Source organism: Podarcis tiliguerta (assembly GCF_965153285.1).
Source record: "Podarcis tiliguerta genome assembly, chromosome: 7".
Taxonomy (NCBI): domain Eukaryota; kingdom Metazoa; phylum Chordata; class Lepidosauria; order Squamata; family Lacertidae; genus Podarcis; species Podarcis tiliguerta.
Genome location: NC_139540.1, coordinates 36,948,400 through 36,976,013, shown reverse-complemented (window position 1 = coordinate 36,976,013; position 27,614 = coordinate 36,948,400). Strand labels below are relative to the sequence as shown.

General features: G+C 43.2%; 1 protein-coding gene and 2 long non-coding RNA genes across 5 annotated transcripts in view; 1 reads left to right on the top strand and 2 right to left on the bottom strand.

Annotated features, from left to right (window-relative positions):
• Positions 1–3,269: 3,269 nt before the first annotated feature.
• SDR16C5 (short chain dehydrogenase/reductase family 16C member 5) overlaps positions 3,270–27,614 on the bottom strand; it is a 33,205-nt gene continuing 8,860 nt past the window's right edge. The window contains exons 1-7 of one of the 3 annotated variants that reach the window (XM_083451342.1): positions 21,923–22,051; positions 18,464–18,816; positions 16,533–16,664; positions 11,690–11,789; positions 9,905–10,049; positions 7,622–7,747; positions 3,270–3,764 (exon numbers count right to left, since the gene is read on the bottom strand). In XM_083451342.1, coding sequence (XP_083307468.1) covers positions 3,653–3,764; positions 7,622–7,747; positions 9,905–10,049; positions 11,690–11,789; positions 16,533–16,664; positions 18,464–18,784 — 936 coding nt within the window. In that variant the 5' untranslated portion in view covers positions 18,785–18,816; positions 21,923–22,051 and the 3' untranslated portion in view covers positions 3,270–3,652. Of the gene's footprint in view, positions 3,765–7,621; positions 7,748–9,904; positions 10,050–11,689; positions 11,790–16,532; positions 16,665–18,463; positions 18,817–21,453; positions 21,620–21,922; positions 22,052–27,614 lie in introns of those variants that run through there. The other 2 variants (XM_083451344.1, XM_083451343.1) reach the window with 2 other exon arrangements.
• LOC310682542 lies at positions 7,754–8,536 on the top strand. Its single transcript, XR_014513968.1, has 2 exons — positions 7,754–8,006; positions 8,402–8,536. It is a non-coding gene; the product is annotated as an uncharacterized lncRNA (long non-coding RNA).
• Positions 13,116–16,515, bottom strand: LOC310682535. The gene is made up of 2 exons (XR_014513954.1): positions 14,677–16,515; positions 13,116–14,501 (listed from the first exon to the last, which is right to left on the bottom strand). It is a non-coding gene; the product is annotated as an uncharacterized lncRNA (long non-coding RNA).

The window sequence follows — 27,614 nt, the reverse complement described above, 5'->3', positions numbered from 1 at the left end:
CCTTTTGTGTGCACTCCTCATATTAAAGGTAAAGGTAAAGGGACCCCTGACCATTAGGTCCAGTTGTGACCAACTCTGGGGTTGTGGCGCTCATCTTGCTTTATTGGTCGAGGGAGCCGGCGTACAGCTTCTGGGTCATGTGGCTAGCATGACTAAGCCGCTTCTGGAGAACCAGAGCAGCGCACGGAAACACCGTTTACCTTCCTGCCAGAGCGGTACCTATTTATCTACTTGCACTTCGACGTGCTTTCAAACTGCTAGGTTGGCAGGAGCAGGGACCGAGCAACGGGAGCTCACCCGGTTGTGGGGATTCGAACTGCCGACCTTCTGATCGGCAAGTCCTAGGCTCTGTGGTTTAACCCACAGCTCCACCCACGTCCCTACTCCTCATATTAAGACCCTATAAAAAAGGACTTTGAGATTTTCACTCAAAAAACATTGCTTCCCAAACCTTCCCTCCCCATAAACTTAGGATTTTTCTTCTTCCTGTTACAGCAATTGTAACACACTGTGCTGGATGCTGTATGATTTTTAATCATCATTTCTTATATTGTATTTTAGGACAATCTGAATTCTGTGCAAGTGTTCTTCACAGACATGCCACGGGCCACCTCAACAAAACTTGTGGACCAGTTTGGGAATACCTGCTCTATAAGAAAGCTGACTTTAAAAATACATTACTTTAAAAAGTGAATCTCATCCGCAGCATGTCAAAGTTTGTATTGATGGGTTCTCCAGCACAAAAACCAACCCCCTGTACATAGGTACAGCACAATGGTGTTTCTGTACTGATTGTATCACCTGCCACAGCCATAGGTGGGGCTTGAATGCAAAAAAAAATAAAAAGGAAAAAAAGCAGGACTAGAAGATGTACTCCCTTTAATAAGGAGGAGGAGTTTGGATTTGATATCCTGCTTTATCACTACCTGAAGGAGCATCAAAGTGGCTAACAACCTTCTTTCCCTTCCTCCCCCACAACAAACACTCTGTGAGGTGAGTGGGGCTGAGAGACTTCAGAGAAGTGTGACTGGCCCAAGGTCACCCAGCAGCTGCATGTGGAGGAGCGGAGACGCAAACCCGGTTCACCAGATTACGAGTCCACCGCTCTTAACCACTACACCACGCTGGCTAATAAACCATTTAGCCTAACGTTTATTTACACTCTGGGCCATTTACAAGATCAATTTGCAAACACTACCATCAGCTACTATTAAGAACTCATATAAAGGTGAACTAGGCAGTGTCAGCGTTGTGTACTGTTTTCCCACAGAGAGGGATGCGAACACATCAGTCGCTCAGAGACTGTTTTCGAGTTTGTAGTGCAGTTCATTGCCTTTAAATGGTGTGAGAACTGTCAGGGCCTCACCCCACACAATCCTGACGTTTTGATCGAGGCAGTCGTGCTTACAAATCCCAGTTGCTGGAAACCACAGGAGGGGAGATTGCTCTTGGGCCTAGGGCTCCTGCTTGTGGGTTCACTGCAGGCATCTGGTTGGCCATTGTGAGAACACGATGCTGGACTAGATGGGTCATTGGCCTGATCCAGCTGGCTCTTCTTATGCCTTATCCAGTGCTCCCTTGCCCAAGTGCAAGGTTGGGTGTGGAGTAGCATCTTGTTACAGGATGCACAGCTGGCCCTGCCTCTGACATTTAGATGCTCGGTGAAAAATGGTACCATTGTGTCACACATTCAGGATGGATCTCTTGATTCCCTGCCCAGTTTTGATATAGTTGCTACTGAGGCAGTTTTACAATAAGGGCAACCAAGACATGGCTTTGAAAGAATTGTGTGTCCCATCTTCTGTCCTCCACATCGCACCACTTTCCATTTGGGTTGTGAGGAGTGGCAGGATGCTTTGTATAGTAACTGCATTCTGCTTCACTTTGCTTTTCCCACAGATGATTATACTGAATAAGGATCTTTGGAATACATTTTTAACAGATTTCTGCTGTTGCTACTTGGAAGTAATCAATTCAGTATTAAAAGACTTTTAGCTGACCAAGTTTTACAGAAATCAAGGATATAGTAGATATCCTAGTCTAATCATATCCTCAACTTGGCTGTCCATCTTCACCAATTAGAATGATCTTACTTGTAAACCTCATATAATTTATTTGCTTGATGCCACACTATTCACCATTGCCCAGGATGGAGGACAAACTCTTTCCCCCTTGACACCTTGTTTAAGGAGGTCTTATTTATCACAATATCCTAAAAACTCACTCGTTCTACGCAGCTACATGGTGCTCATTCACAGCTTATGTCAAAAGACAAAATTAAGGCTTTAAAGTTTCTGCAAAGTATAATTTTATCTGGATTATATTATATTCCAGGATTTACTACTGATCATTCTGTTGTGCTTCCATAGAATCGTGATATTATTCACAGCATTGCTTTTAACTCTCTGCAATAACAATTCTGCATCATTTTTTTCCTTAAGCTGTGGAACAGATGATGTCAAACAGGCAAGTCATTGTTATTTTTGTATCTCTGAAACATTTGCATTGTTAAATGTAAGAAAGTAAATTAATTAATTAAAAAGAAAAATAATTGTAGCTGTTACTTGTACATAAAGGAAGGAAGGAGTTTGGATTTGATATCCCGCCTTTCACTGCCTTTTTTTAAGGAGTCTCAAAGCGGCTAACATTCTCCTTTCCCTTCCTCCCCCCCACAACAAACACTCTGTGCGGTGAGCAGGGCTGAGAGACTTCAAAGAAGTGTGACTAGCCCAAGGTCACCCAGCAGCTGCATGTGGAGGAGCGGAGACGCGAACCCGGTTCCCCAGATTACGTGACTACTGCTCTTAACCACTACACCATACTGGTAAAAATATACCATCAACTGTTAATATTAGATAGTACAGACAGAGACCATTTTGCACAGGTGTTTTGTTCCTGGTTCCCGCACGTGTTGGTGGGGTGTGCATAAGCTTGCCCCATCCCCCGTTCTGCCCTCTCTGAGGTCCAAAAGGACCCACACATTGGTGGTCACATGTCACTTGGACATGTGCTAAATGGTCTCTGCCTGTATGTAATGGGCAGAGAGGAGAGATGGTTCACAGAAGGCTCAAGATAAAGTTCTTCTTCATCATGAAGCTCACTAAGTGGCTCCTGCCAACTGAACCTCACAAAGCTGGAAGACAAAATTAGATACACAAATGAGTACATCAATATTACACTATTCTGTTACCAAAATTATTGTACTTCCCATTTCACCCATATTAAAAGTGTTAGGCCAGACACACAAAAATACACAGGATAAAGATGACTTCAGGAGTTAGAGAAATCATTTATTAAGAAAAACAGTTTTTAAAATTATTGCTGCTGTTTAATTTGTACATGAAAAAGTAAAGCTCAAAAAGCCTTAATATATACAAATTTGTTCCAAGATTTAATATTTTATTGCAATAAAAATCACTTAATTCACAAGCTACATACAACAAGGACATAGCAGCAGTTCTAAAAAGAGTTGTAATTAAAAATCATTCATATTCCACCATCAGTGAAATTTAGTTCAAAAATAATTTTATTTCTTACTAACAAGTCATGCTATCTTTGATGTTTCAGGCACACACATTAAGTATTGGCATTATAGGAGTTCCACATGTCTGACACTCAGGAGGTAAGTCAAAGTTGGAATTTTTGTTGCTGTTTACTGAGATTTAGTGTCTTCAATCTTATTTGCACGACCTGTGAATGTCTCCATAAAATGGAAATAGCCCATATAGTCTCCGAGAAGCATACCAACTTTTGTAGGTATTAAACTGGGGAAAAAGAAAGAAAGAACACAGGCATGATGAGTGTCAAACTTTGAGGTTCTCTTCTGCTTTGGCACCATTGTTTTATTTCCTTTCCCACCTTTCCCCTAGCACATAATGCTCAAGGTGTCCAACAATAAGTTCATTAAAGCAAACTAAAAACACACAGACATGCCACAGAACTGGAAAATCAAAAGGCAGGTGATTAAAAAGGCAAGCATCAATACATAACCTGGACAGGTTAATAACAACAACACAAAACCATCTGGAACCAGATGAGCCAAAATAAGTTGAGGGAGCAGAGGGCCTTACTGTGGAAGAGCTCCACAACTAAGACATGCCCTCAGCCTTTCATGTGTGTACCAGCCTGTGCAGGGCCTGAAGAACTTTCCCAACAGAGCACAGGCAGGGTGGCAGGGCAGTCTCTTAAGTATCCTGGACCCCTGCCATGTAGGGCTTAATAACCAGCACATCCGAATGCTCCTTGGAAACTTAACAGTAATCAGTGCAGGTGTTCAGGAAGGGCAACAATATGCTCTGAAAACCCTGGCTGCTGCATTCTCAACACTTTCTGGAGACGCTTCAAAGGCATCACTGTCATGTTAATCCAATCCTGATGTACCGTATTTTTTGCACCATAACACTCACTTTTTTCCTCCTAGAAAGTAAGGGGAAATGTCTGTGCGTGTTATGGAGCGAATGCCTGCGGGTGGCGGGGGGATCTGCTGCAGTCGTGAGCAGAGGATCCATGGTTCCCCTTCCTTCCCTCCTCCGTGGTTACAAAGCATGGATCCACATGGATCCTCAGGATTTTTGCACTGGGTTACTCCAAACTCACTGTCAGATCACATGTCTGTGGCCACATCATGAACCACAAAAATCATATATCCACTATTTCGTTTAGAATATTTTTTTTCTTGTTTTCCTCCTCTAAAAACTACGTGCGTGTTATGGTCTAGTGCGTGTTATAGAGCGAAAAATACGGTAACCAAGACACATGTTACTGGGGCTAAGTAAGATCGTCCCAGACTAAGATGTAGAGAAATCACCAACCAGAGTGAGCCAAAGGCTTTCTTGGCTACAGCTGTCCTGGGCGTCCAGAAGCAGGAAAAAGAAAGAAAGCTGTACCTGTCACACATTTCTCTTCCACAACCACACCCTCCGTAAACCATAAGAACTACCTAACTCATGGGTAGGCAAACTAAGGCCCGGGGGCCAGATCCAGCCCAAACGCCTTCTAAATGCGGCCCGTGGATGAGTGGAATGTGTCATTTAAAATGCATCTCTGGGTTATTTGTGGGGCATAGGAATTCATTCATTTTTTTCTTCAAAATATAGTCTGGCCCCCCACAAGATCTGAGGGACAGTGGACCGGCTCCCTGCTGAAAAAGTTTGCTGACCCCTGACCTAACTTCTCCCTCTGCTGTTCATTTTATACAGCCCTTATTTATTATGTCTCCCTTTTTTTGCACCTCAGGACCAAAACACATGTGGCATAGAAGATTAGAGCTCCTGAAATAGTATATTTTACTCAAATGCCATTCATTTAGCTCATCACCTCCACACAACTCCCTTGACCCAGCTCCTGCCCATACATCTAAAGGTCCTGTTACACCTTGTGGGAAAAGTAATAATACAGACATCTATTTCTCTCTTCCAGGGATATAAGGCAGCTATTATGAGAAGCACAACTGTCAAAAATTAAGGACAGAAGCATATTTATTCTGTCTGCAGAGTGAGTTAATTATAACAGGGCAAAGTAATTATATCAGGATATTTATTCAACAGATAAAATTTCCTCTGCTTATGTATTTGTTTATTAATGAAATCCTGTTTTTTATGTCATAGCTCTGTTTCTAGGGGTCTGTTTTATCATTTTTATGTTGGTATTTTTGTATACCACTCAGGCATTTTAAAATACTGACTAGTTTAGAAACGCTTCTAAACAAATACATAAAAAGAAAAAAAGCAGCTTCTCCTGCTCATTTCTAAAAGTTGTGTGATTTTGAAGAGACAGGAATCCTACAGGAAAGAAGGCGTTCAGACATATGTAAAAATAATGCAATAATAATAATAATAATAATAATATCACCTTTCTATTCCTTACATTTATCACATGTCAGTACCTGCATATTTTCTTCCCCTCCCACAAAAGGCACTTGAATCCTTTCCAGATAATAAATTCAGTGCAACATTTCACAATCCAGAGGTATTCACTTGCAGCAGGAAGCTGTCACACCATGTGGTCTATCTAGCATGCTTCTCCCCATCCTGCTTTTCTAGAACTTAAGGTCCTCCCCAACTCAAGTTGCTTGGATTCTCACAGGGGGGCGGGGAAAGGATTCAGACACCTATGTATCATCCCACCCCCTTCAAGGTCACAGAGCATTGTTAGGAAAGACAGAGGATTTAGAGACTGATGTGGCGCCGTGGGTTAAACCACAGAGCCTAGGACTTGCCGATCAGGTGGTTGGCAGTTCAAATCCCCGCGACGGGGTGAACTCTCGTTGCTCGGTCCCTGCTCCTGCCAACCTAGCAGTTCGAAAGCACGTCAAAGTGCAAGTAGATAAATAGGTACTGCTCCGGTGGGAAGGTAAATGGCGTTTCCGTGCACTGCTCTGGTTCGCCAGAAGCGGCTTAGTCATGCTAGCCACATGACCCGGAAGTTGTACGCCAGCTCCCTCGGCCAATAAAGCGAGATGAGTGTTGCAACCCCAGAGTCGGCCACGGCTGGACCTAATGGTCAGGGGTCCCTTCACCTTTACCTAGCAAAGCATGGAGAATGCGGGTTGAGTTAACTGTCCCTGCAGCTTTGCCCAAGCAAACTGACGTCTTCCACAACTACTGAGTAAAGTGTTTAGAGTCCTAACCATTTTTATATAGCTTGGTCCTGAAGTCACTCCTCCTGCCTTCTTTGGGGCCTGTGGACAAGGCCAGGGAAGGTAGTTTGTCACACCAAGATTTTAAGAGTAAAAATTGCCAGACGAGTTTTTGCCTTAACACCTGCCTTTCTTTCAGATTTCTAGTGACACTTGTTCAAAACTCCTGTTTTGAAACCAAATTCTTGTGAAAGTAAGTCATTTCCACCCATATCTGTCCCAAGTCACCTTGCCGTCCGAAGCAGCTGCATCATACTCTTACAAAACTGGGGGAGGACGGGTTTCCCCCTAAACACTGAAATTAATAAGCGTTAGGATTTTGGGTTATTTGTAATACAAGGGGGGAATATAAACTGTGAAAGGAATTCCTGGGTAGCCTGGCCAAACTAGGGCCCTTAATGTTAAGTTGTGGGTGAACATATCAGACGACACAGTGATTCTTCAAACAGCTCTTGTTTATTCACAGGCCAGAACAGGACTGAACTGAAGTGTTCAGCCAGCCTGCTTATATAGAGCTCCATTAGAACGCAACAGTAACCATTTTCTGTAACTATCCAATCACTGAACGTCACTTTCGATCCCTTATTTGCATATGTGGACCTGAACTATCTATCTACAGTATCCCCCTGCTGGCCCAGGGTGAGAACTTCAGTACATAACACCTAAGAAAGCCATTGTGGGTCGTTAACAAGACAATAGACCTTATTGCCCCAGGTGTGACCAGAGATTGGAGATTTGGAACAATAGAGAAATGAATATACCAAAAACTCTCTGAAAGAATTGGGAGATCCTGGCACTCATTTGCCTGCTGCTTTGCCTCTAAACACAATGCTTAGATTTCCCCATATCACTGAGAAGACCCTTTTCAATCTGTTAATATTTTAAATATTTTTATGCCCTAACAGTTCTCTTGCCTGCTGCCAGGCTTCAGAGCAAGAAAGAAATGTACAAAAAACGGATGCAAAAGGAAAATGACATTCTTACCCTTTCAGTGCAACCAAAAGGGTTATGCTACGCGGGATGTTGACATACACCTGATTTCGCAGAATACCAGAGACAATTCTTTCAGCTGCATAGTCTGGATCCATAACAGGCAGGAACCGTGGCCACCTGAAGAGATAAAGCAGGTAAGAGAACTTCTCAATGGTCAGGAGTTCCCCACAGTTATCACCTGTGCCAATGAGTTTCAGATATGAAGACTGCTGCCTAGTACAGCACCATTCCGAACCGGGGTAAAATCATTTATTCTTTCTTCAATATGATTTCCCCTTATTACTTTCAAAGGGCATTTTTTTCAGGGCAAATATTTGAGAAGACCTGTCATCTGAAGACCTCTATCATTTGGCGTGAGGGTTGGGACTGTATAAAGGTAAAGGTAAAGGTACCCCTGGCCGTACGGGCCAGTCTTGACAGACTCTAGGGTTGTGCGCCCATCTCACTCAAGAGGCCGGGGGCCAGCGCTGTCCGGAGACACTTCCGGGTCACGTGGCCAGCGTGACATCGCTGCTCTGGCGAGCCAGAGCCGCACACGGAAACGCCGTTTACCTTCCCGCTAGTAAGCAGTCCCTATTTATCTACTTGCACCCGGGAGTGCTTCCGAACTGCTAGGTTGGCAGGCGCTGGGACCGAACAACGGGAGCGCACCCCACCACGGGGATTCGAACCGCCAACCTTTCGATCGGCAAGCCCTAGGTGCCGAGGCTTTTACCCACAGCGCCACTCGCGTCCCACAGTGCCACCCGTGTCCCATGAGACTGTATACAGGTGGATAAAAACCAGATCCTCATAGAAGAGAGTGGGAGACTCGACGTATATAGCCCCTTCTTAATCACTCCCCAGTAGCCAAGTTGATCTGACCTATCTGATGGTATTGTTTTGAAACATCAGGTCAGCCCACAACTTGGCTAGGAGGCCAGTCCATCTGGGATCTGGGTTTGTACATGATGTCGGGCTACAGAGGCAGGACAGGGATCTTGTGGGTGCTCCCATCCACCCCACTGCCCAACCATCTTCAGGACCGAGCTGGTGGAGACAGTATGGTGTTAAAGAATCCCAGGACACGAGTCTTGGGTCTCTTCAATACCCATGCTGAGTACCCTTTGCTTGGGTCCACTCAGGACTTCATGGCTGCCATGACCATCAGGTCAACACTTTGAACAGCTGGCACACATTGCAGGTCATACCCTAGATCTGGTATTTGCTACAGAGGATACTGGGAAAGAACTAGTGATTGTTTGAGAGACGGGGGGGGGGAGGGGAAGAGATCGAGATCATCACACTGCCGTCATGAACAGATCATTCTGTGGTGAAGTCTGGATTGCTTGTGATTGATCCTCACTGTAGAGGAGGGGGGAACAGTTAGACAGGAGGATCTTCTAGGCTGCAAATTTTTAGATATAGAATCATAGGAGTGTAAAGTTGGAAGGGACCACAAGCATCATCTAATTCAATCCCCTGCAATGCAGGATTTTTTTTGCCCACCGTGGGGCTCAAACTCACGATCCTGAGATTAAGAATCTCATGCTCTATCAACAGAGCTATCCCTCTCGTTTAAATGTTTAAAAGTTGTTTAATAGTCTAAATAGTTTAAATGGTTTTAAATACAGTCCTACCTTGGTTTTTGAACAGCTTAGTTCTTGAACGTTTTGGCTCCCTAACGCTGCAAACCTGTTCTGGTTTGCGAACTATTTTTGGAAGCCGAAAGTCCAATAGGGCTACCGTGGCTTCCGATTGGCTGCAGGAGCGTCCTGCAGCCAATCAGAAGCCACACTTTGGTTTCTGAATGTTTTGGAAGTCAAACGGACTTCTGGAACGGATTCCATTCAACTTCCAAGGTACGACTGTAGTATACTTTTATACTGCATATTGTTTATATTATTTTATTGTTTTGCTGTGTACTGCCCTGGAAGGTAGGGTTGGATAGAAACTTAATAAATAAAATGCCATCCTCAACAGTTATCCGTCAAATGCAGAGTGACACAATAGGCACAAATTCAAGAAGTGCCACTTCTCTCAGAGCATATATGCTACTATGGCGAACCTGCTGTTTAATTTATGTATATCATGCAGATTGGAGCATACAGGAACCCAGGAAGCAGCCTTATAATAGGGCAGATTATTTTTTTTGGCCCCTTGTTGTCTACTCTAAATGACAGTGGCTCTCCAAGGCCTTAGGTTATGTTTCAATCAATCTTCACCATTTCAGCATTTCTCTTATACAATTATTTTAACATTATATGGACACAAATATATAAACAGTTTACTCACTTGGTTTGACAGCCATCAAACATTCCCGTGTTTATGAAAAATGGACAGACAATTGTGGATTTAACACCAGTCTTTCCCAATGCCAACATCTCTATAGCTAGAGACTCAGCGAAGCCAACTACTGCAAATTTACTTGCACAGTAATCTGTGAAACGAGAGGAAAGATCTAGAAACATTGCAGCAGGACAATATCTGAGTAAAGCAATGTATTAAAGACAGGACCTTTTGTGACATGGCCTACATGCAAAATAGTTGGCAATCCTGGTTTAATGGTTTCAACAGTCTCATGCAATTATAGGTGGTTTTTTTTTTATAAAAAAAAACTGATTAGAGAGTAATGTCGAATGAACTCAGAACAACTCTATGAGGATGATTACATCAACAGAGATTGACTAGCCCAGTGACATATGATCAGCTTCATGGCTAAGTAAGGATATGAATTCAGGGCTCCCTGGTTTAAGTCTGATTTTCTACAGAACTTTCTATAGAACTAGGACTAACACAGAGATTACTGGGAATGAATTTGAAAATTATGAACACATTGAAAGCCACCTGTGCCATTGATTGGCTCTTCGCTTGCAGTGGCGTAGCGTGGGTTGTCAGCACCCGGGGCAAGGCAAGTAATTTGCGCCCCCTAACCTGTGGATTTTAGCACTCGAGTCTCTTCCACTAGATTAGCGCCCCCCCCAGATGTTGCGCCCGGTGCGGCCGGCCCCCCTGCACCCCCCACGCTACACCACTGTTCGCTTGCATGTACAGTGGACGCTCAGGTTGCGAACGGGATCCGTGCAGGATGCACGTTCGCAACCCACAGCATTCGCAACCCGCAGTTGCGTGTCTGCGCACATGTGGGTTGCGATTTGGCGCTTCTGCGCATGCGCAAAGTGCGATTCGGGGCTTCTGCACATGCGCGACCACCAAAACCCAGAAGTAACCTGTTCCGCTACTTCCAGGTTTCGGCGGTCTGTAACCTGAAAAAATGCAACCTGAAGCATCTGTAACCTGAGGTATGACTGTACACCATTTTCTCTATGCAAGATCCTTTCCCGCACAAACATCTATGGCCCAATGCACAAGTGACAACACAGGTGCTGGCAATGATTATTTGTAATGTTCTAACATTTCTCCACAATCATCATTCAAAAGCTTCTAGCTTTCTTCAGACTGCCAGCACATTCCTCAGTTATTTACTGCAGCCTTGTCAGTGCATGCATTTAAGGGATGGGGGAACCTGTGGCCCGTCAGATGTTGCTGGACTGCAGCTCCCCATCATTCTCAACCATTGGCTATGCTGGGTGGGACAGATGGGAGTTAACATCAGGGGAGCAACATGTCCCCCATTCTCTGAGTTACACTCTTCATTGTCCTTTTTTGGTAAAGTATTTCCTTTGTTGGTTCCCATCTCCCAGTTAACTTCTAGTCCTGCCAAAGCTACCCATCGTAGCTTAACGCTAACATACGACAATTAATCTGAAGACTCAGTGTTCTGAGGCCTATCTGCACCTATAACCTGGCATGCTAGCCTTAGTAGGAATATTTAATGAAACTGCTTCTGCTACCAACTTCTCTGCACCTACCATCTAAGCTATCATTACTGGTGTCATCTACAAGAGCAGCTCATTCTTGGCTCTCCCCAGTTGCTTCCATATAGCTGTGTGAGACTTCTATTTCTACATCAGAGAAGCCCCTGTTTATCCACCTGTTGGACCACATGTCTAAAAGAGATGAAAGGATCTGTGGTTTGTGTATTTTGTTTGTTCATCGGTGCATCTGATGTGTACTAACCTGCCAGTCCTGTAACGCCAACTAAGCCAGCTGCACTTGAAATAGTTACCACATGTCCATGATTACAAGCTACCATGGCTGGAACAAATGCTTTGGCAGTCTAGAGAACAAACAAACAAAGATAACCAATCATATGATAACAAATAAATATGCAAGGATGCATGTGCTAGCGTAGTGAACAAACTCCCTCTAACAATTTCACCCCAGCCAGGACCTTCCTGGGCGATCTTGGACACAGGACTTCTGCTGTTGCTACTTTAGCATCAGTTAGTATTACGTGTTATTTACTTGAGGCATCTACAAGCAGCTTTTCACTCAAGAGTCCCAGGGTGATAAAATTAACAACAAATTACAAACGAAACAGGTAGCAAAAGCAATAAATTATCCATGCAGTGAGTTTTTATCAGCCATCTTATTGAAAATTATCGAGAGGCATGTTGCATGCCGGAGGAGAGGCTATTCCTGTAGGCCGTACAGGGTCAATGTTTATAGAAATAGCATTTATGTGGGGAAAGGCAAGATGTTCTACTCTTTTCATCATCATCATCATCATAATCAACATTGTAGTGGTTTACATTTCATAGTACCATACCTCCGGTTACAGATGCTTCAGGTTGCGCGTTTTTGGGTTGCGCACCACACCGAACCCGGAAGTAACGGAACGGGTTACTTCTGGGTTTTGGTGCTTGCGCATGCGCAGAAACACTAAATTGTGCTTTGTGCATGTGCGGAAGCGCCAAATAGCAACCCACATGTGTGCAGATGCGGCGCTGTGGGTTGTGAACGCTGCGGGTTGCGAAGGTGCCTCCCGCACAGATCACGTTCGCAACCCGAGCGTTCATTGTAATAAATTACAAAAACCAAGCACAAGTAAGTTAATTCGTTCCAGAGGTCCATTCTTAACCTAAAACGGTTCTTAGCCTGAGGCACGCTTTCACTAATGGGGCCTCCTGCTGCCACTGGTGTGCGATTTCTGTTCTAATCCTAGGGCAAAGTTCTTAACCTGGAGCAACCACTTCTTGGTTAGTGGAGTTTGTAACCCAAAGCGTCTGTAACCCGAGGTACCGTACAGTAAACTTATGCTACTTTGCTACATCCACAGCTTTGCAAAGGTAGGGAATATATATATATATATATATATATATATATATATATATATATATATAGAACGTGGGAAACTCACCATTCTCCACTATCCATTTATTTATTTTCCCCACCCAGTGGATTTTCCTTGCTTACTGGGCTTTCAGAAGGTAGCCCAAGGGCTCTGGCAGTGTCACACCTCATCCCCAAAGCCTGGTAAGTGAGGCACCAGTGTACGGAGAATGAGGCGTGAGGGCTCCAGGATGCTGCCAAATTAGTTTTTGGCAGTGACAGTTTTTGCTGCTGTTCAGTTTCATTACCTTTATTAGATTAAATATTTCTCTTTTTTTTCTAATCTAAGAAGCTAAAGTTTATTTGTTATTTCATGCTCAGAAATACCACCTAGTTTAGTCTATGGATTTCACACCTGCAAGAATTTCTTCTTCTTCAAAAGTTTCACATCTAAACTACAGACTTACCATTTAATCAAAACAAAAAAAACCTGCTAGTAGTACTAGATGCCTGATTTTTTTTTTTTTTACAAACAGACTATTCTGCTGAAAAACTTACCACAGTTTAGTCCCATTTCCAATTATAGCAAGTGGATACATAAATACAGATTTTATACAGAACTCTTTTAATTTCTACTATTACTTGCAAACACAAAACACTTTTCAGACAACATCATGTTGAAGTGTATCACTCCTCTACATGCATCTTACATCCATTTTCCATTGCTCACCAATCCTACTGGGCCTTTTAAGCACTTGTTTGCACCACTGAAATCAGAACTTCTTCCAGTTTCTAGTAAAAAGTCAATAGCATCATACCCCCAGAACAAATTCCAGCTTCTGATTTCTTCTGTAGTTAAGACAGAAGCAAAGTGTGAAAATGCGGAGGCATTCCAAGCATGGTGTACATGGTTTGAAAACTGATGTTAAAAGTTACAGTAAAAATACAACACCAAAACAACATTCTCTAAATTGTTGTGCTAGAGGGAGCCAGTGCAAGGATTTCTGCTAGCAACCTAGGCCTTCTCCTCCCCCTGTGTGTACCCCACATCCCTTCCTATATCTGCTCCAGAGGGTTGGGAGAACCCTCAGAACAGCACACAGAGAGAGGGCATTATACTGTTGAGCAAGCCGAAATGGAACAATCTCTTTAGTGCAATGCTGAATATAGCCCTCTGTCCTAAAAAACAAATGCCCCACGGTGCAGGGAATGTAAGTTCCACCATACTTTTGAATGTGTGTCTGTCTTCACCCTGACATTAAAAAGTCACCCTGTCTTGAGGTCTACAGGTGCCCCCAGGTCTCAATGATATGCAACAGCCCCATTGGTTATACCTTTATTCAGTATTTTAAAATAAATGTTTAAAAGGGTGGGGGTGAGGCTGGGGAATGCTGTATTCAAATTATAACACTTCTGAACGTCCAACTAATTATACAAACTAGGACTGCAATACTGTGCACACACTTGCATGGGACAAAGTTCCATTGAACTTAGTGTGGTCTATCAGTGTGAACAATCAGGCTTAGTGTGACCAATCAGGCTGCAGCACACCCTGAGCATGTACATGCTCTCCTGCCAATAATGTAAATGTTACATGTCTGATGGCAAGCTAGATGACCTTACACTCAGTTTCAAAATGCTTGTTCATTCTGCAAGAGGTTTTACACAGTGCTAAGAATCCTATCAAGGAGAAAGAGAGATTTAATACAAACTGGCTCTGATTCAAGTCTTAAATTTACTCACTCTGTTTTAGCTTGCATCTCACAGGCAACAGTTTGAAATCCAAGGATTAAAATAAAAAAAAACAAAATCAAATGTTGCCTGCACAAGCCTGAACACCCGGCTCTCCTTTTGGTTTTAGTTATATAAAGGGGACACACACACACACACACACACACACACACACACACACAGCATGCTTAACGCTGTCACTTTTGAGGGAAAAGGCACGCTACGAAAGAGCAAAAAGCAAATCACTGTTTCCTTTTCCCAGAAGAGTTGGAGAAGGAGGGGTGTCCCCTGAAACACCCTACCTCCTCATCAGCCCCATCTCCACTGAGCTCTGCCACTTCCAGGGAGGGAGCCATGCAAGGAAGAAGGGGGCCATGGTGCTGCCCAGAGAAAAATAACAAGCAGCTGCCTTCACCTGCTCTCTAATCCTTCCTCTTTCAGTGTCAAGGCATAGGGAGTCAGCGCTGGAAAGATCAGGCACACCCTCCTCTTACTTGCTCACCTGAGCACAGCAGACAGGGCCCCACTCCACTGCCCAGTAAGGGGGCAAGTGGGAAGATGGGGGAGGATACTCCTTGCTTCTCTCTCAGCTGCAAAGAACAGGGAAGTCGCCACTGCCTTTTGCCCTCTTTCTCTGAAAGGCTCCACCCATCCCCTCTCCCCTTCTTGGGCCAGTATAGTGATAAGCCCACTGGGACCACCCAGAGGGTGAGAGCAAGTAAAAGGCAGCCTTGGCTGCTCTTCTAAGGAATTTCTACTTGTCCACTTGGCTACTTTCCCTTCAAAGTTCTTTCAAATTACACAGAGCAGCATTAAGCATGCTATTATAGAACGTGCACTTTGATCCTGAGTCCCTGCTTGGTAAAGATTTGCACACTCCCAAGTGTGCTTGGCTACCTGCATCTCCAGACCTTTAGACTCTGTGCCAATAATTAAAAGCCTGTGCAAGCAAGCCTTATCAGTTCATCCACTTGTCTGAGGAAGAAGTGGATGCTTGCCAGGGCAAAGAGGGGCTGTTGCTATGGCATCCCTCTCAAGTGCTTCTGTGGATAACTGCAGTTTATACTGACACCCGATCATGTTTTATTTCCTTTCTGCCTAGTTCTTCATTGTCGTGAACAACTGTTTCATGTGTAAGCCTGACCACCTTACTGCTCATTCCCTAATCTAGATTATTAAGCAATAAGATAAATAGTACTGGTCTGCTCTATATCTTGAGGTGCCCTCACTGCTTAGCTCCTTCCACTGAGAAAAAGAAACTGTCCATTTATTCCTATTCTCAGCTACCTGTTCTTTAAACTCAGTTTTCAATCCAGAATGATTATATCTATGGTGCTCAGTGACCAGGAGAGCATGACGAGTGCTAGACAAAAACAACAAAATATTTAACTGACATAATTGGGTTTTCTATTAAAACTGTGACTAAATTTACTCCAGAGCCTTGGCCAAGGGACTTAGTCATTTGGGTTTTATTGAAGTCTAAATACTTAAAAAAAAAAGTGAGGCAGCACTTCCCTTTGCCAAGGCCATGTTTATCCTCATGTAAGATGTGTTTAAACATTACTAACCTTAATCATATTTACTACCAGTTACTTGGGACAGAAGTTAGGATGTCAGATGTGCACTTTCCCAAATCCCCTGGATCCCATCGATGCGGCTACTCTCCGATCCTTTGTAAGGAGATGGGATTTAATCAGGGTGCTTTTCCTCCCTCTGAACTCACAGATTTCATTTACAGAGAAAATGACTTCTAGTCCAGGTGATTTGTTAAACTAGATGGACTACAGCTCATGTCAAGCTTGCAGGCATCTGGTTGGCCACTGAGAAAAGGATGCTGGACTAGAGGGGCCCTTGACCTGTATTACGTAGGAGAGCGCTCATTTTACATTCTGATAAACGTGGATGGAGCATCTGTTAACACAACTGCAAGCCTGCATTTTACTAATCAAAGCCCAATCCAAGTGCAAATATACTTTCATAGTTAAAATCACAAATTTTAAATCACAAATGCTATTACCCAGAAGTGTGCCATTGTGTTCACTTCCATAGACTTCTGTATCATTGCGTCTGGAGAGTCCAAGAATTTCTTTCCCGTCACAATGCCAGCATTGTTAATCAGGATGCTAACATCACCGACTTCTTTTTTCACCTAGGACAACAACATCTTATCAGAGGATGTTTCAAACTATGACAAATTTTAATAGTTAAAAAGAGAAAACCAATGTCTGTACATGACTATGCATATAAAGGGATTTGCATTATTCTTCATATTTTCAAGATGTTGTTCTCTTGGTTTAATAGTTTTTGTAACAAAGCCTCAGTGTTCTCAGGCTGGTTTTTCTAAACCATTTTTGCATGCCAGTTCTTTTAACATATTGTTTTTAAAAAGAAGAAGCCAGAATCAAATGCTTCTTACAATTAAAAACTCCTAGCCCTTCAGAATTAGAAGCACTATAGCTCCTTTATGTTAAGGTATAAAACTGTCTTACCATTTTTCAAGTAAATATTTTGCAAAATGAAGCTAGATTTTGGGTCACTGTAAGAACTGGTATTGGGCAGTGGTTTGAACTAGAGGTGGATGTTGAAACCCCACCCCCTTCCTCTTTCCCCTAGCAGGGCATCCTCTGACTTCACAGATCCCAAGAAAGAGAAAGCAGGGGATTGAGAGAGGAAAGCAGGGTCCACTGAAAACACATTCACAGCTACCATTTCTCCACTTTAAATTGTACCCTCAAACCACTTTGGTAGATTTTCAGAGTGACAATGGATTCTACATCTATAAGGATTCTTTCACAGTTAACATAAGCAAGGCAAAGAAAACCATTTTCATGACTGCAGTTTCAAGAGACATCGCTTAGGGAGGGCATGGGCTTTGCATGCAGAAGTTCCACAATTTATTTACTGCACAATGTCTAGACTGCCTTCCTGGGCACAATCCCTTTGTCTAGGCCATGTACAAGGTTCAACTCTAAACAGTCAACACAATTTTTATCTCCCCTTTAAATATTGGCAAATGGAACAGGGCCCCATATAGTTTGTGCCTATGTATATAGAACTGCACTGTAAAATTGCCAGTCCTTGATGCCTCCACTGAGAGGCTCAGGTAGCTCATGAAGCAACATACTTCTACTGGATATTAAAAAGCTGCTTTCAGATTAGACACCAGGATACGAGACTTTCTGGCCCTGTGCATACATATCCAAACCAGAGAAATTGATGTGGGCAACTTCTCATCAGGGTGTGTGAAATAAAAAACAATCCCATTAGTACTCTTGAAAAAGCAACAAGCTAATCTCTCCCACACATTCCTTGAAGAGCTCTCTCTCTCTTCACCTGTAAATGCCTGTTTATGTGTTTCTATGTAATCCCCAGGTGGGGCAAGGACCTCCCAATGGAATGATGCTAATCAGCGTGGTTAATAGTTCTAAATATGAAGCAGTCATGGAATTGGAAAAACAGTAATTCACCCTATGGATGTAGAATATCCACAACAAATGTAACAGAAACCTTGAGTTGCCTGTGGCATGAGAAGGTGTCTAATAGCAGCAACTCCTATACTACACGGGTGATTATTACACCCAAGAGATCAAAGCATTGGTTGTATTATGATGTATTAAAAAAACCAACAACAGCCAAACGTAATTCTGAATGAAGGTACGTTTGTACTGGTTTGCCTCATTACTGTTTACCTTCAGGGTCACTATTAAGCTGCTCCAACTCTTTCAAAGGACTGAAGAAGTGAATAGTTGGAGCAGCTATGAAGAATAAACCAAAGGGTTGGTAGTATCAGGCCGATATCGTGGCTTCATACAAATGCAGCTAAGCACAGTGAAGCTGTGTTTATGGTTGTATCTTGCAACACATGAACATGCTGCAAGAGCATATGTAAAACTGAGGACTAGATAAAACGTTATGCAAAATAAATCTCCACTTGCAAAACAAAGTTACCTGATCTGCTACTTGATAGACCTCCTGCCTTTTGCTACAGTCACAAGTGTAGTTGTGCACTCTCGCAGCTCCATTTTTCCTTGCCAGTCTGGCTGTCTCTTTGTTGCCTTCTACACTGATATCCCAGAGTACCAATGTAGCTCCAAGACGAGCAAACTTCAGAGCCATCAGCCTTCCGATTCCGCTTCCAGCTCCCGTGATAAGCACTATTTCACCAGTCACATTCTTCTTCCGCACAGGGATGAATAATAAGACAAAACTCTCCAGTATAAAATATACTGACAGTCCAATGACTCTGAGTGTTTCCAGGAAGAAGTTCATCTTGGACAATATATATATATATTTCAAACTAGCTGTTCAGTGATTAAAAAGATGAGTTAGATTCAACTGCCGTGAATAAATGTCAAGTTTTTGAGTGTGGAAAGCTGGAAAAGAAGTAAATTGAAACATTCATGATCATCAGGAATACAAATGTAGGAAAAGAGTCCATAAAGAAAACAAGGACCTAAGGAAAAGAGAGAAAACTGAGGAAATCAGCACACTGTGCAATGGGGTGGCGTGGGGTGGGCTCACACAGAACCACAGGAGCAGAAGTTGTTGTTGGCAGGAACAGCAAAAGGCAGGACAGAAGTGTGATGGACAGCAATACTGCTTGAAGAGGTAGCAATGTCAGCAACCAATACTTTTCCCAGCATAGAAAAGTAGAGAAAAGCTGAAGCTGCTGTTTTCCTGACTGTCATGCAGTTTTTAAAAGCTTGGGAAAAGAGAGGTGGTAGCCCTAGGTTCCAGGAACACACGAGGATTGTGATCTGCTCTTCTTAATAAGAACTGAATGCAAACTGCACAAACACAAGATCTAATAAACTAAGTGGCAGAAAGCCTGTGCCTTCAGTTTTTAACAGTAAATTTTTAGCCCTTATGACTGAAGGGGGCCACATAAGGATTTGAGCAACACAGATCAAAGAACCCCAAAAGGATTCAAGCATGGGCGTAGCGCCAAGGGGGCGCAGCTGCCCCCCTAGATCAAGTAAAACAATAGAAATACTTAACTAACTTACCAATCACTTTGGTTCTGCACCCCCCGAAACAAAAGCCCTGCCCTTCCCAATAAAAATCCTGGCTACGCCCATGGATCCAAGTGAAACTTCCCACCACAAAGCATCTCCAAAAGGTCAACAGAATTATGTCCATTAATATATCTTTTGATAACTGACTATGAACAGATTAGCAACTCAGCAGCTCTAGTTTTTGATCCAGTCTTCTTTCATTACAGTGGACTCTCGGGTTACGTACCTCTCTGGAGACATAATCTTCAGGTTGCGAAAGCGGCAAACCTGGAAGTATTTTTCCGGGTTTCACTGCTTTCTCATGGGCAGAAGTGCTCTGCGTGCTGCTTACAGATTTTTCGGGGTGCACATGGACCCCCGGAACAAGTGAAATCCATATCCAGAGGGTCTACTGTATATTTTTTCATTCTTTCACTTAATTATATGTGGATTAGCTTGCGAGATATGGCCAACCAGAGGCTCATGCATCTTGGCCTCAATTCAATGTGTGCTCATATAGCCCTGGCCTCACATAGCCCTGAATACATCTACTAACCACAAATTAAAATGTCCTGGGTTTCAGCAGTAAGTGCTTCCAAGCTGCCTAAATGTTTACTGATATACTGCCTGCTGTCTCAATTATTACAAGAACCTTCTCACTTTTCCTCAGACTGCAAAACGGCTTTTCAAGTTCTGCTACTTTTAGAGACACAGTAGAGTGACAAAGACGTGGGTGTGTTTTACAGAAATCCATTTGAATCTTTGCAATCTACCACCATGTATAAATTATGGGTGTTATTTGGTTTACTACTCATGCTTTCTGGAGGGACCAACTTGGTTCAATCCAGTCAAAATTATGCACTTTTGGTCAACTCAAGAAACTTGAGCAAGTGCAACCGTACACACAGTTTTTTGGATGTGAGGTCTTAGTAGACTGTTTTGGTCACTGTTGCTGTCTACAATATGCCAAAAGCTGAGAAACTGACACTACATGATATAGCTTCCAGCTACCCACAGCCTGCTTCCCTTTCAGGACATACATGCATACCACCATCTGCGTAAGTAATCCCCCCCCCCCGGCATTAAAAGAAGAAATTGCTACACAACTGAAGTCAAAGGAACCAACAAAATATTTCACTTTAACTGTATCCCAGCCAAGAATCCTTGGTTTGTCAAATAAAGCCTACTTTTGCGCAAAGACCTCTTTGGGCTGAGCCTGGAATAGATAAGCTCTACCTCATAAAAAGCGATTTCCCAAGGGTTGAACAATCCCTTGCTAGAAGCATCTTAACATCAAGCTTGTGAAACATGGATCACTTATAAACGCCATCTCCAACTTCTCGAAAGATTCCATCAACGGGGTCTCCAAAAATGTTTACATATCACTTGGGAAGACAGGCGAACTAATACTAGTGTATTGGAAGAAGCAAAGATCACCAGTGTTGAAGCAATGATTCTTCAACATCAACTTCGTAGGACTGGTCATGTTGTGCGGATGCCTGATCACCGTCTTCCAAAGCAACTACTCTATTCCGAACTTAAAAATGGAAAGTAATGCTGGTGGTCAACATAAGAGGTTTAAAGACTGTCTTAAGGCAAGTTTTTAAAAATGTAGTATAAACACCAACAACTGGGAAACACTGGCCTGTGAGCGCTCCAGTTGGAGAACAGCCTTTATTAAAGGTTTCATGGGCTTTGAAGACACTCGAACTCAGGACGCAAGGGAGAAACGTGCTAGGAGGAAGGCACGCTTGGCAAATCCACACGTGATCTACTCCCACCCGGAAACCAATGTCCCCACTGTGGAAGGACGTGTGGATCCAGAATTGGCCTCCACAGTCACTTACGGACTCATTGTTAAAACTGTGTTTATGGAAGACAATCTTACTCAGTGATCGCCAAAGAAGAAGAAAGAAGATGATAGCGACGTTACGAAACGCCCACCTTGACGTCTGCTCTAGAATTCGGCCTCACGGAGGTGCTCGCGACTAGCTGTCATGCAAGTCGGTCTGCATCCTATGGAGAGGAGTTCCCCCGCTGCCACCCTTTCCGGAACCGCAGCAACGCCAGGACCCGTTTTGCCACCATTTCGGCCGAGCGCAGCTGCGCTTCGGCGACGAGGAAGCGGTGACGTCAAGAGAGCCGGCGCTTCCAAGAGCTGCCCGACGGCCGTCCAAGTCCCCGGCCACAGCGCGCGCTGCAGCCCAGCAGGGGACCCTCGTCCCAGCGTCGCATTTGCCCAGCCACCCCTCCGCGGCCCCGATCAGCCAGAAGGACCCCCGAGGCGGCGCTCCTCCCTGTGCTGCTTGCGGCCAAATGCGTCAGGGGCCAAGTTCTGCCCTTGTTCTCTCTCTCTCTCTCCCCCAGTCGCCCGAGCCGCGCGCGCGCGCCTGCCTGAAGCCTCTCGCCTTACCGCAGGCGACGCTCCTCCGGCTGCGCAGACGACCTCGCCCCACAACAAGCTGCAGTCCCGAGCTATAAAGCACTTCGCCAGCGCACGCGCCCCGGGAAGGTCCCACCCACTCCCCCGCCGCTGCTCCTGTCTCCTCCCCTCCGGCCAAGGGCCGCGGTTGTTAAAGAGGCAGCGATTTCCTGGGCTGTGTGCAGCCTCCGTCCCCGCCCTCCTTAGTCGGCTACCGGCTAATCTCAGCTGCCTCCGAGGCGGCCAGGAGAGCCGGCGCTGCTACCGTGCCGCCTTCCTACACCTTGGCTACAACTTCTCCGGTATTTTGTAGCTTGTGAAGAAGAAACCTCAGACTCTACACATGCAAACGTAGGAGCAGAGGGTAGGCTGGGTTGCAGCAATGCGCTCTATCTGGGGGTTCGCTTGCCCTTGCCCTGGATGCTGCAGCTAGTCTGGAACGCTGTAATGCTGCAGCACAGTTGCTGACAGGAGTGAGGCTTTGCCAGCATGCATTGAGCCCAGGCTCATAGAGCTAAATTGCTTGGGTGGTATTCGAAGTTTTGCAGTTACATTTTGAGCTAAGTAAGTGAATCCAAAGGGACGCGGGTGGCGCTGTGGGTTGAACCACAGAGCCTAGGACTTGCCGATCAGAAGGTTGGCGGTTCGAATTCCCGCGACGGGGTGAGCTCCCGTTGCTCGGTCCCTGCTCCTGCCAACCTAGCAGTTCGAAAGCACCTCAAAGTACAAGTAGATAAATAGGTACCATTCCCGCAGGAAGTAAACGGCGTTTCCGTGTGTTGCTCTGGTTCGCCAGAAGCGGCTTAGTCATGCTGGCCACAGGACACGGTAGCTGTATGCCGGCTCCCTCGGCCAATAAAGTGAGATGAGCACCGGAACCCCAGAGTCGGTTACGACTGGTTGCCCATCTAGTTCAGCATCCTGTTCTCACAGTGGCCACCCAGATGCCTGTGGGGCAGGGCTGGCCCACCCATGAGGCAAGGTGAGGATTCATAGGGGCAGCAGATCTAGCCTCCAAAGAATGCATTGGCTGATGCTGCTGTGCCACGATGGCAGTGACAGCTGCAGTGCTGGAAAAAGCTGGGCATAATTTGAAAAGAAAATAGCCAGGAGCCAATGCAACTGGTTTCATGTGGTTTCATGTGCTCAAGATGATATGTGTTCCCTGATATGTATCTGTGTGCGCAACAGAAGCGTCACCAAAGTAATTAAGATCACCAACATGAAACAATTGTTTTTAAGCAGAGTTGTTTTACTTGGCATGCACAGAACATACACTCTGTATTTACACATGATAATACAGGTTACATGAAGGCTTTTCTCTCTTTGGTCCCACAGGGGTTTTCTGTACTCCAAAGTCCTTGTTGAACAAAGTCCACATGCAAGTTCTAAGTCCGTTTGCATAGAGCCCTGCAACAGATTGGAGCTCTCTTGTCCTGAAGTCTGTCAGTTCTCCAAGCAGGGTGGATAAAAATCAATGATTTTTAAAAATAATAATTAAAAAATCAGATTTTTAAATTTTAAATTGGATTTTTAAAATAAAATGCTTTTGGAGGAAAAATCTTTCTAAAGATAGCTTTCTACTTAAGTTACATTAGAGTCCAAAGGCTATTCATCAGGAAATAAGGATTTGTTTTAAGTTTTTCATGTGTGCTAAAACTCAGTCTAAGTTTTTTTTTTTAAAAAAAACATTTAACCACATCAGTTAACAAACATGGATACATATGCTATAATGTTATTGTTTTAGTTAAATAAATTGTTTAAATTGTTATTAAGGAAATGATTATTTTTCTCCTTCCAATAATGTATAGCAGAAAAGTTGTCCAAATATAAACAGTTAACTTTTTAAACCTCACAATAATTTCATAATTATTTATGTATTTCTAATAGTATAATCAAATCAGTAATTTTTGATATAACTGTAAAAACTACTCTGAAAATTTATTATTCCAAAAATGAAACCTTCATCTGGTTGTAAATATTAAGATTATACCAGCAAGAATGAGTCTTTCTGTAAAAAAATGATTTAAATCAAGTCTTACTGACTAGTGATTACGGTAAATCAAATCTTACTGACTAGTGATTACGGTAAATCAAGTCTTGGTGACTAGTAATTTAAATCAAGTCTTACTGACTAGTGATTTAAATCAAATCCACCCTGTCTCCAAGTTTTCTTCTCAGACTAGCTCTTTGCATCAGATAACTCCACAGTTCTGCTATGATCCACCACCATAATCTGAGCCAAATTATACACAGATATACATGGAAACACTGATAAGGAAGTCAGGAGATTCCGGCAGGAGCATCTCAGAAATGAGTCAGAAGGAGCCAACTCTTTCCTCACCAATGGACTTAACCCATTCACATTCCTTAATACTAACATTAACATTCCTTAACATTCTCATGCCATGTGGTGAATCATTTCTGCAATTAAGGAGAGTTTCAAAAACAGGTTCAAAGAAAAAAGAAATCCCAGGAGATTTGCCCCTGACCATCCCTTTGGATCTTGAGTTGTGGACACAATCCTGAGATCGCCTACCATAAGTGGAAGAGAGAGACGTCAGTGGCAGTGATAGATAAATAGATATGCTTATGTGACATGGAATTTATTTATTTATTTAGGAAAAAAAGCAGCTTGACTGTTTGAAAAATGTGATATCCCTATGACAAACTGATTTGGGGTTTTATTACAATCAAAGATCTTGTGAAATAATATTGAAAGACTATTGAGCTGCATTAAAAATCTCTACACAAATAGCGAAAGGAAACAAGACCTCTGATGTTAGATTGGAACTCACTTTCCCCTTCTATCTATCTATTGATTTGATTTAATTTATATACTGCCCTATACCTGGAGGTCTCAGGGCGGTTCACAGAACAAGTTTTAAAAAGCATTTCAAATGACATATGAAAAGTTGCTATTGGATATTTGTTTGAAAATGGTTTCCTATCCAGGCAATCCCCCATTTATGCTGGGATTATATTCCAAGGTACCACATGCATCAATAAAATTGCGTATATTTGAAACACCATTGGAAAATCCTGCAAACACCCTGTTCCATCCCTGCCACACCTGCCCCTTTTATGATGGTTCTGTGACATTTTGGGGCCATTGCCAGGTTCGGTTTGATGCACATGTATGCAGTTGTGCACATATTGAATGCTCGTAAATGGGTGTGTGTGGCCTGTAGTTAAGTAAGGGCCAACCTAGATGTTGCAAATAATGTTTCATTAGCAACTGTGTCAGTGTCTTAGAAAGTACAGTGGTACCTTGGGTTACAGACGCTTCAGGTTACAGACTCGGCTAACCCAGAAATATTACCTCGGGTTAAGAACTTTGCTTCAGGATGAGAACAGAAATCGTGCTCCACCGCAACAGCGGCAGCAGGAGGCCCCATTAGCTAAAGTGGTGCTTCAGGTTAAGAACAGTTTCAAGTTAAGAACAGACCTCCAGAATGAATTAAGTTCTTAACCCGAGGTACCACTGTAATACCAAAAGACACAGGGCAATTTTTGACAAGACTGTAGTGAATGGGGAAGTTTACATTTTGTTCCCCTGGCCACCATGTCAACAAAAACCATCCCTTTTAGCCACGGGCAGAGAAGCTCCCATAGCAGAAAAGCCATGGGAGCCTTTTGCTTAGGCTAATAGCAGTGTGGAGATGATTTTTGTTTGGATCACAGCAGGGGACTGGGGGATGATTCCCATCAAAAGATTATCCAGCCAGTTCAGTCATTCTCAGAAAAGCCCTTGCAAGGGGGGAATTTGGGATGTATCTCCATTAGTTTGTGTGGAAGGGCATGTAGATTACATGGAGCTGTCTTGCGGTACAGGGCTATATAGATATTGAAGTATGTATTCTGCATTTCTTTTTCTATCCAATATTAAGAATGATTCTCTTCCAAAGTTTAGGATTTAAATAGAACTCATTTGCGATTCAGAATCCCTTAGTACAGCTTTCCAACATTGCTGGGGCTGATAGGGAATTGTAGTCCAAAACAGCTGCATGGCACCAAGTTGGTGAAGGCTGCCTTAGTAACAAGATGCTTAAACACACACACACATTTTGACAAATTATTTATGCTTCGCCTCAACAAATTATTATACTGCCATAATCCATTGGAGGGTGCTAGAGGCCAGTTTATATAGAAAATGCTTTTGTTTAGCTATTTCTGCAGTTATAATATTAGGTTATAAACCATGGAATTGTTAATCCTTCATATCTTCAGGACAATTAAATGTTTCTGAATGTGATTTTAACTGATAACAAAGATTCATACTGGAAAGCCTCACTAGAGGATCAAATCTTTTATTGTAAGTATATGATGTCTCAGTTTTCAATAGGCTGAAATAAGCCACAATCTTTTTCCATCTTCACAGCAACTTGGTGTAATAAAATTACAGAAAAAGAAAAGCATTGCCAACCCCCTCCCTTTGAAAAAAATCTATAAGCGAGCTTTCTAGAACTAACAATATAGATGGGTTTGGATACATGCTGCACAGAACTTTTTGTTTTAATACAGAGATAGTACTTCAACAAGTTTCTATGCCTTCCTTGGTTATTTCCTCTGCTCTGTGTATCACAGTATGTAGGGAATTATGAAAAAATTCTTTCTCACAGAAGGTTTCTCACAGAAACTATGAATACATGTATAAAAAAACCCCAACAACCTCCAATGTGTAAAACAATAACGAATAACAATTTAGAAACAAAACGTTGAGTACTTCCGCATTCTAAGTTTAGATCTTTAATCTGAGAACAGTGTGTGTTGAAATGAGACCTCAAAGAAGTTCAAAGTGTAAGGTCAGACATGATTTCACTGATTGTTGGAGATACTGCTCTCTTTTGGTTTCATTTCTCAATCTGAAGGTAAATGATCTCTCCTGGACCTTAGTCATTTTGGAGGGGGATGTACAGATTTTTCTACACATCTGGAAAAACAGTTCTCATTTGTTCTACATGGAACAGAATAACTGCAATAGATCTTAATTTACTACTACCACTAAACATTTTATTTTTAATGTCTTAGAAATATTTTTTTTTGGGGGGGGGGGGATAGTGACGGTCAGTCTTGATTTATATCATGGGTCCCTTGTAGGGTTGTTTAGAAAATAGTAGGAGAGACTTCGGAATCAGCCAAACCATTTCCTTTGTTAAACCAATGGCCTTGGTTGGCCAGTTAAGCACTGCTGGAAGCTGGAGACACAGAGACATGTCTTTCTCTGTGCTAGATCTTTGCTGTAGCATCCCTGGAAATGTAACGGGAAGCAAGATCTGCTGGGGTGTTAGTGCTGGGAGCCATTCCATCCTATGCTCAGGTTGTAAGTTTGTGGGGGGGGGGGAAACCCTATAGTATCCTAAAGACGCCACATTCTCCATTGCCCTTTATTCCATAGAAACTAAACTCTAGACAACACACCCCTTGAGTCTCTCACCACTTGGAGATTGGGTTGCATGCCATAATATTTTAACTCACCTGCAGTGAAGATTTTATTTTTCAGGGACCCTGCTATAATCAAATAATAAACTCTCTAGGCAACTTATAAATGATTAAACAACTAGTTACCTCAGGTTACATACGCTTCAGGTCACAGACTCCACTAACCCAGAAATAGTGCTTCAGGTTAAGAACTTTGCTTCAGGATGAGAACAGAAATCGTGCTCCGGTGGCGCGGCAGCAG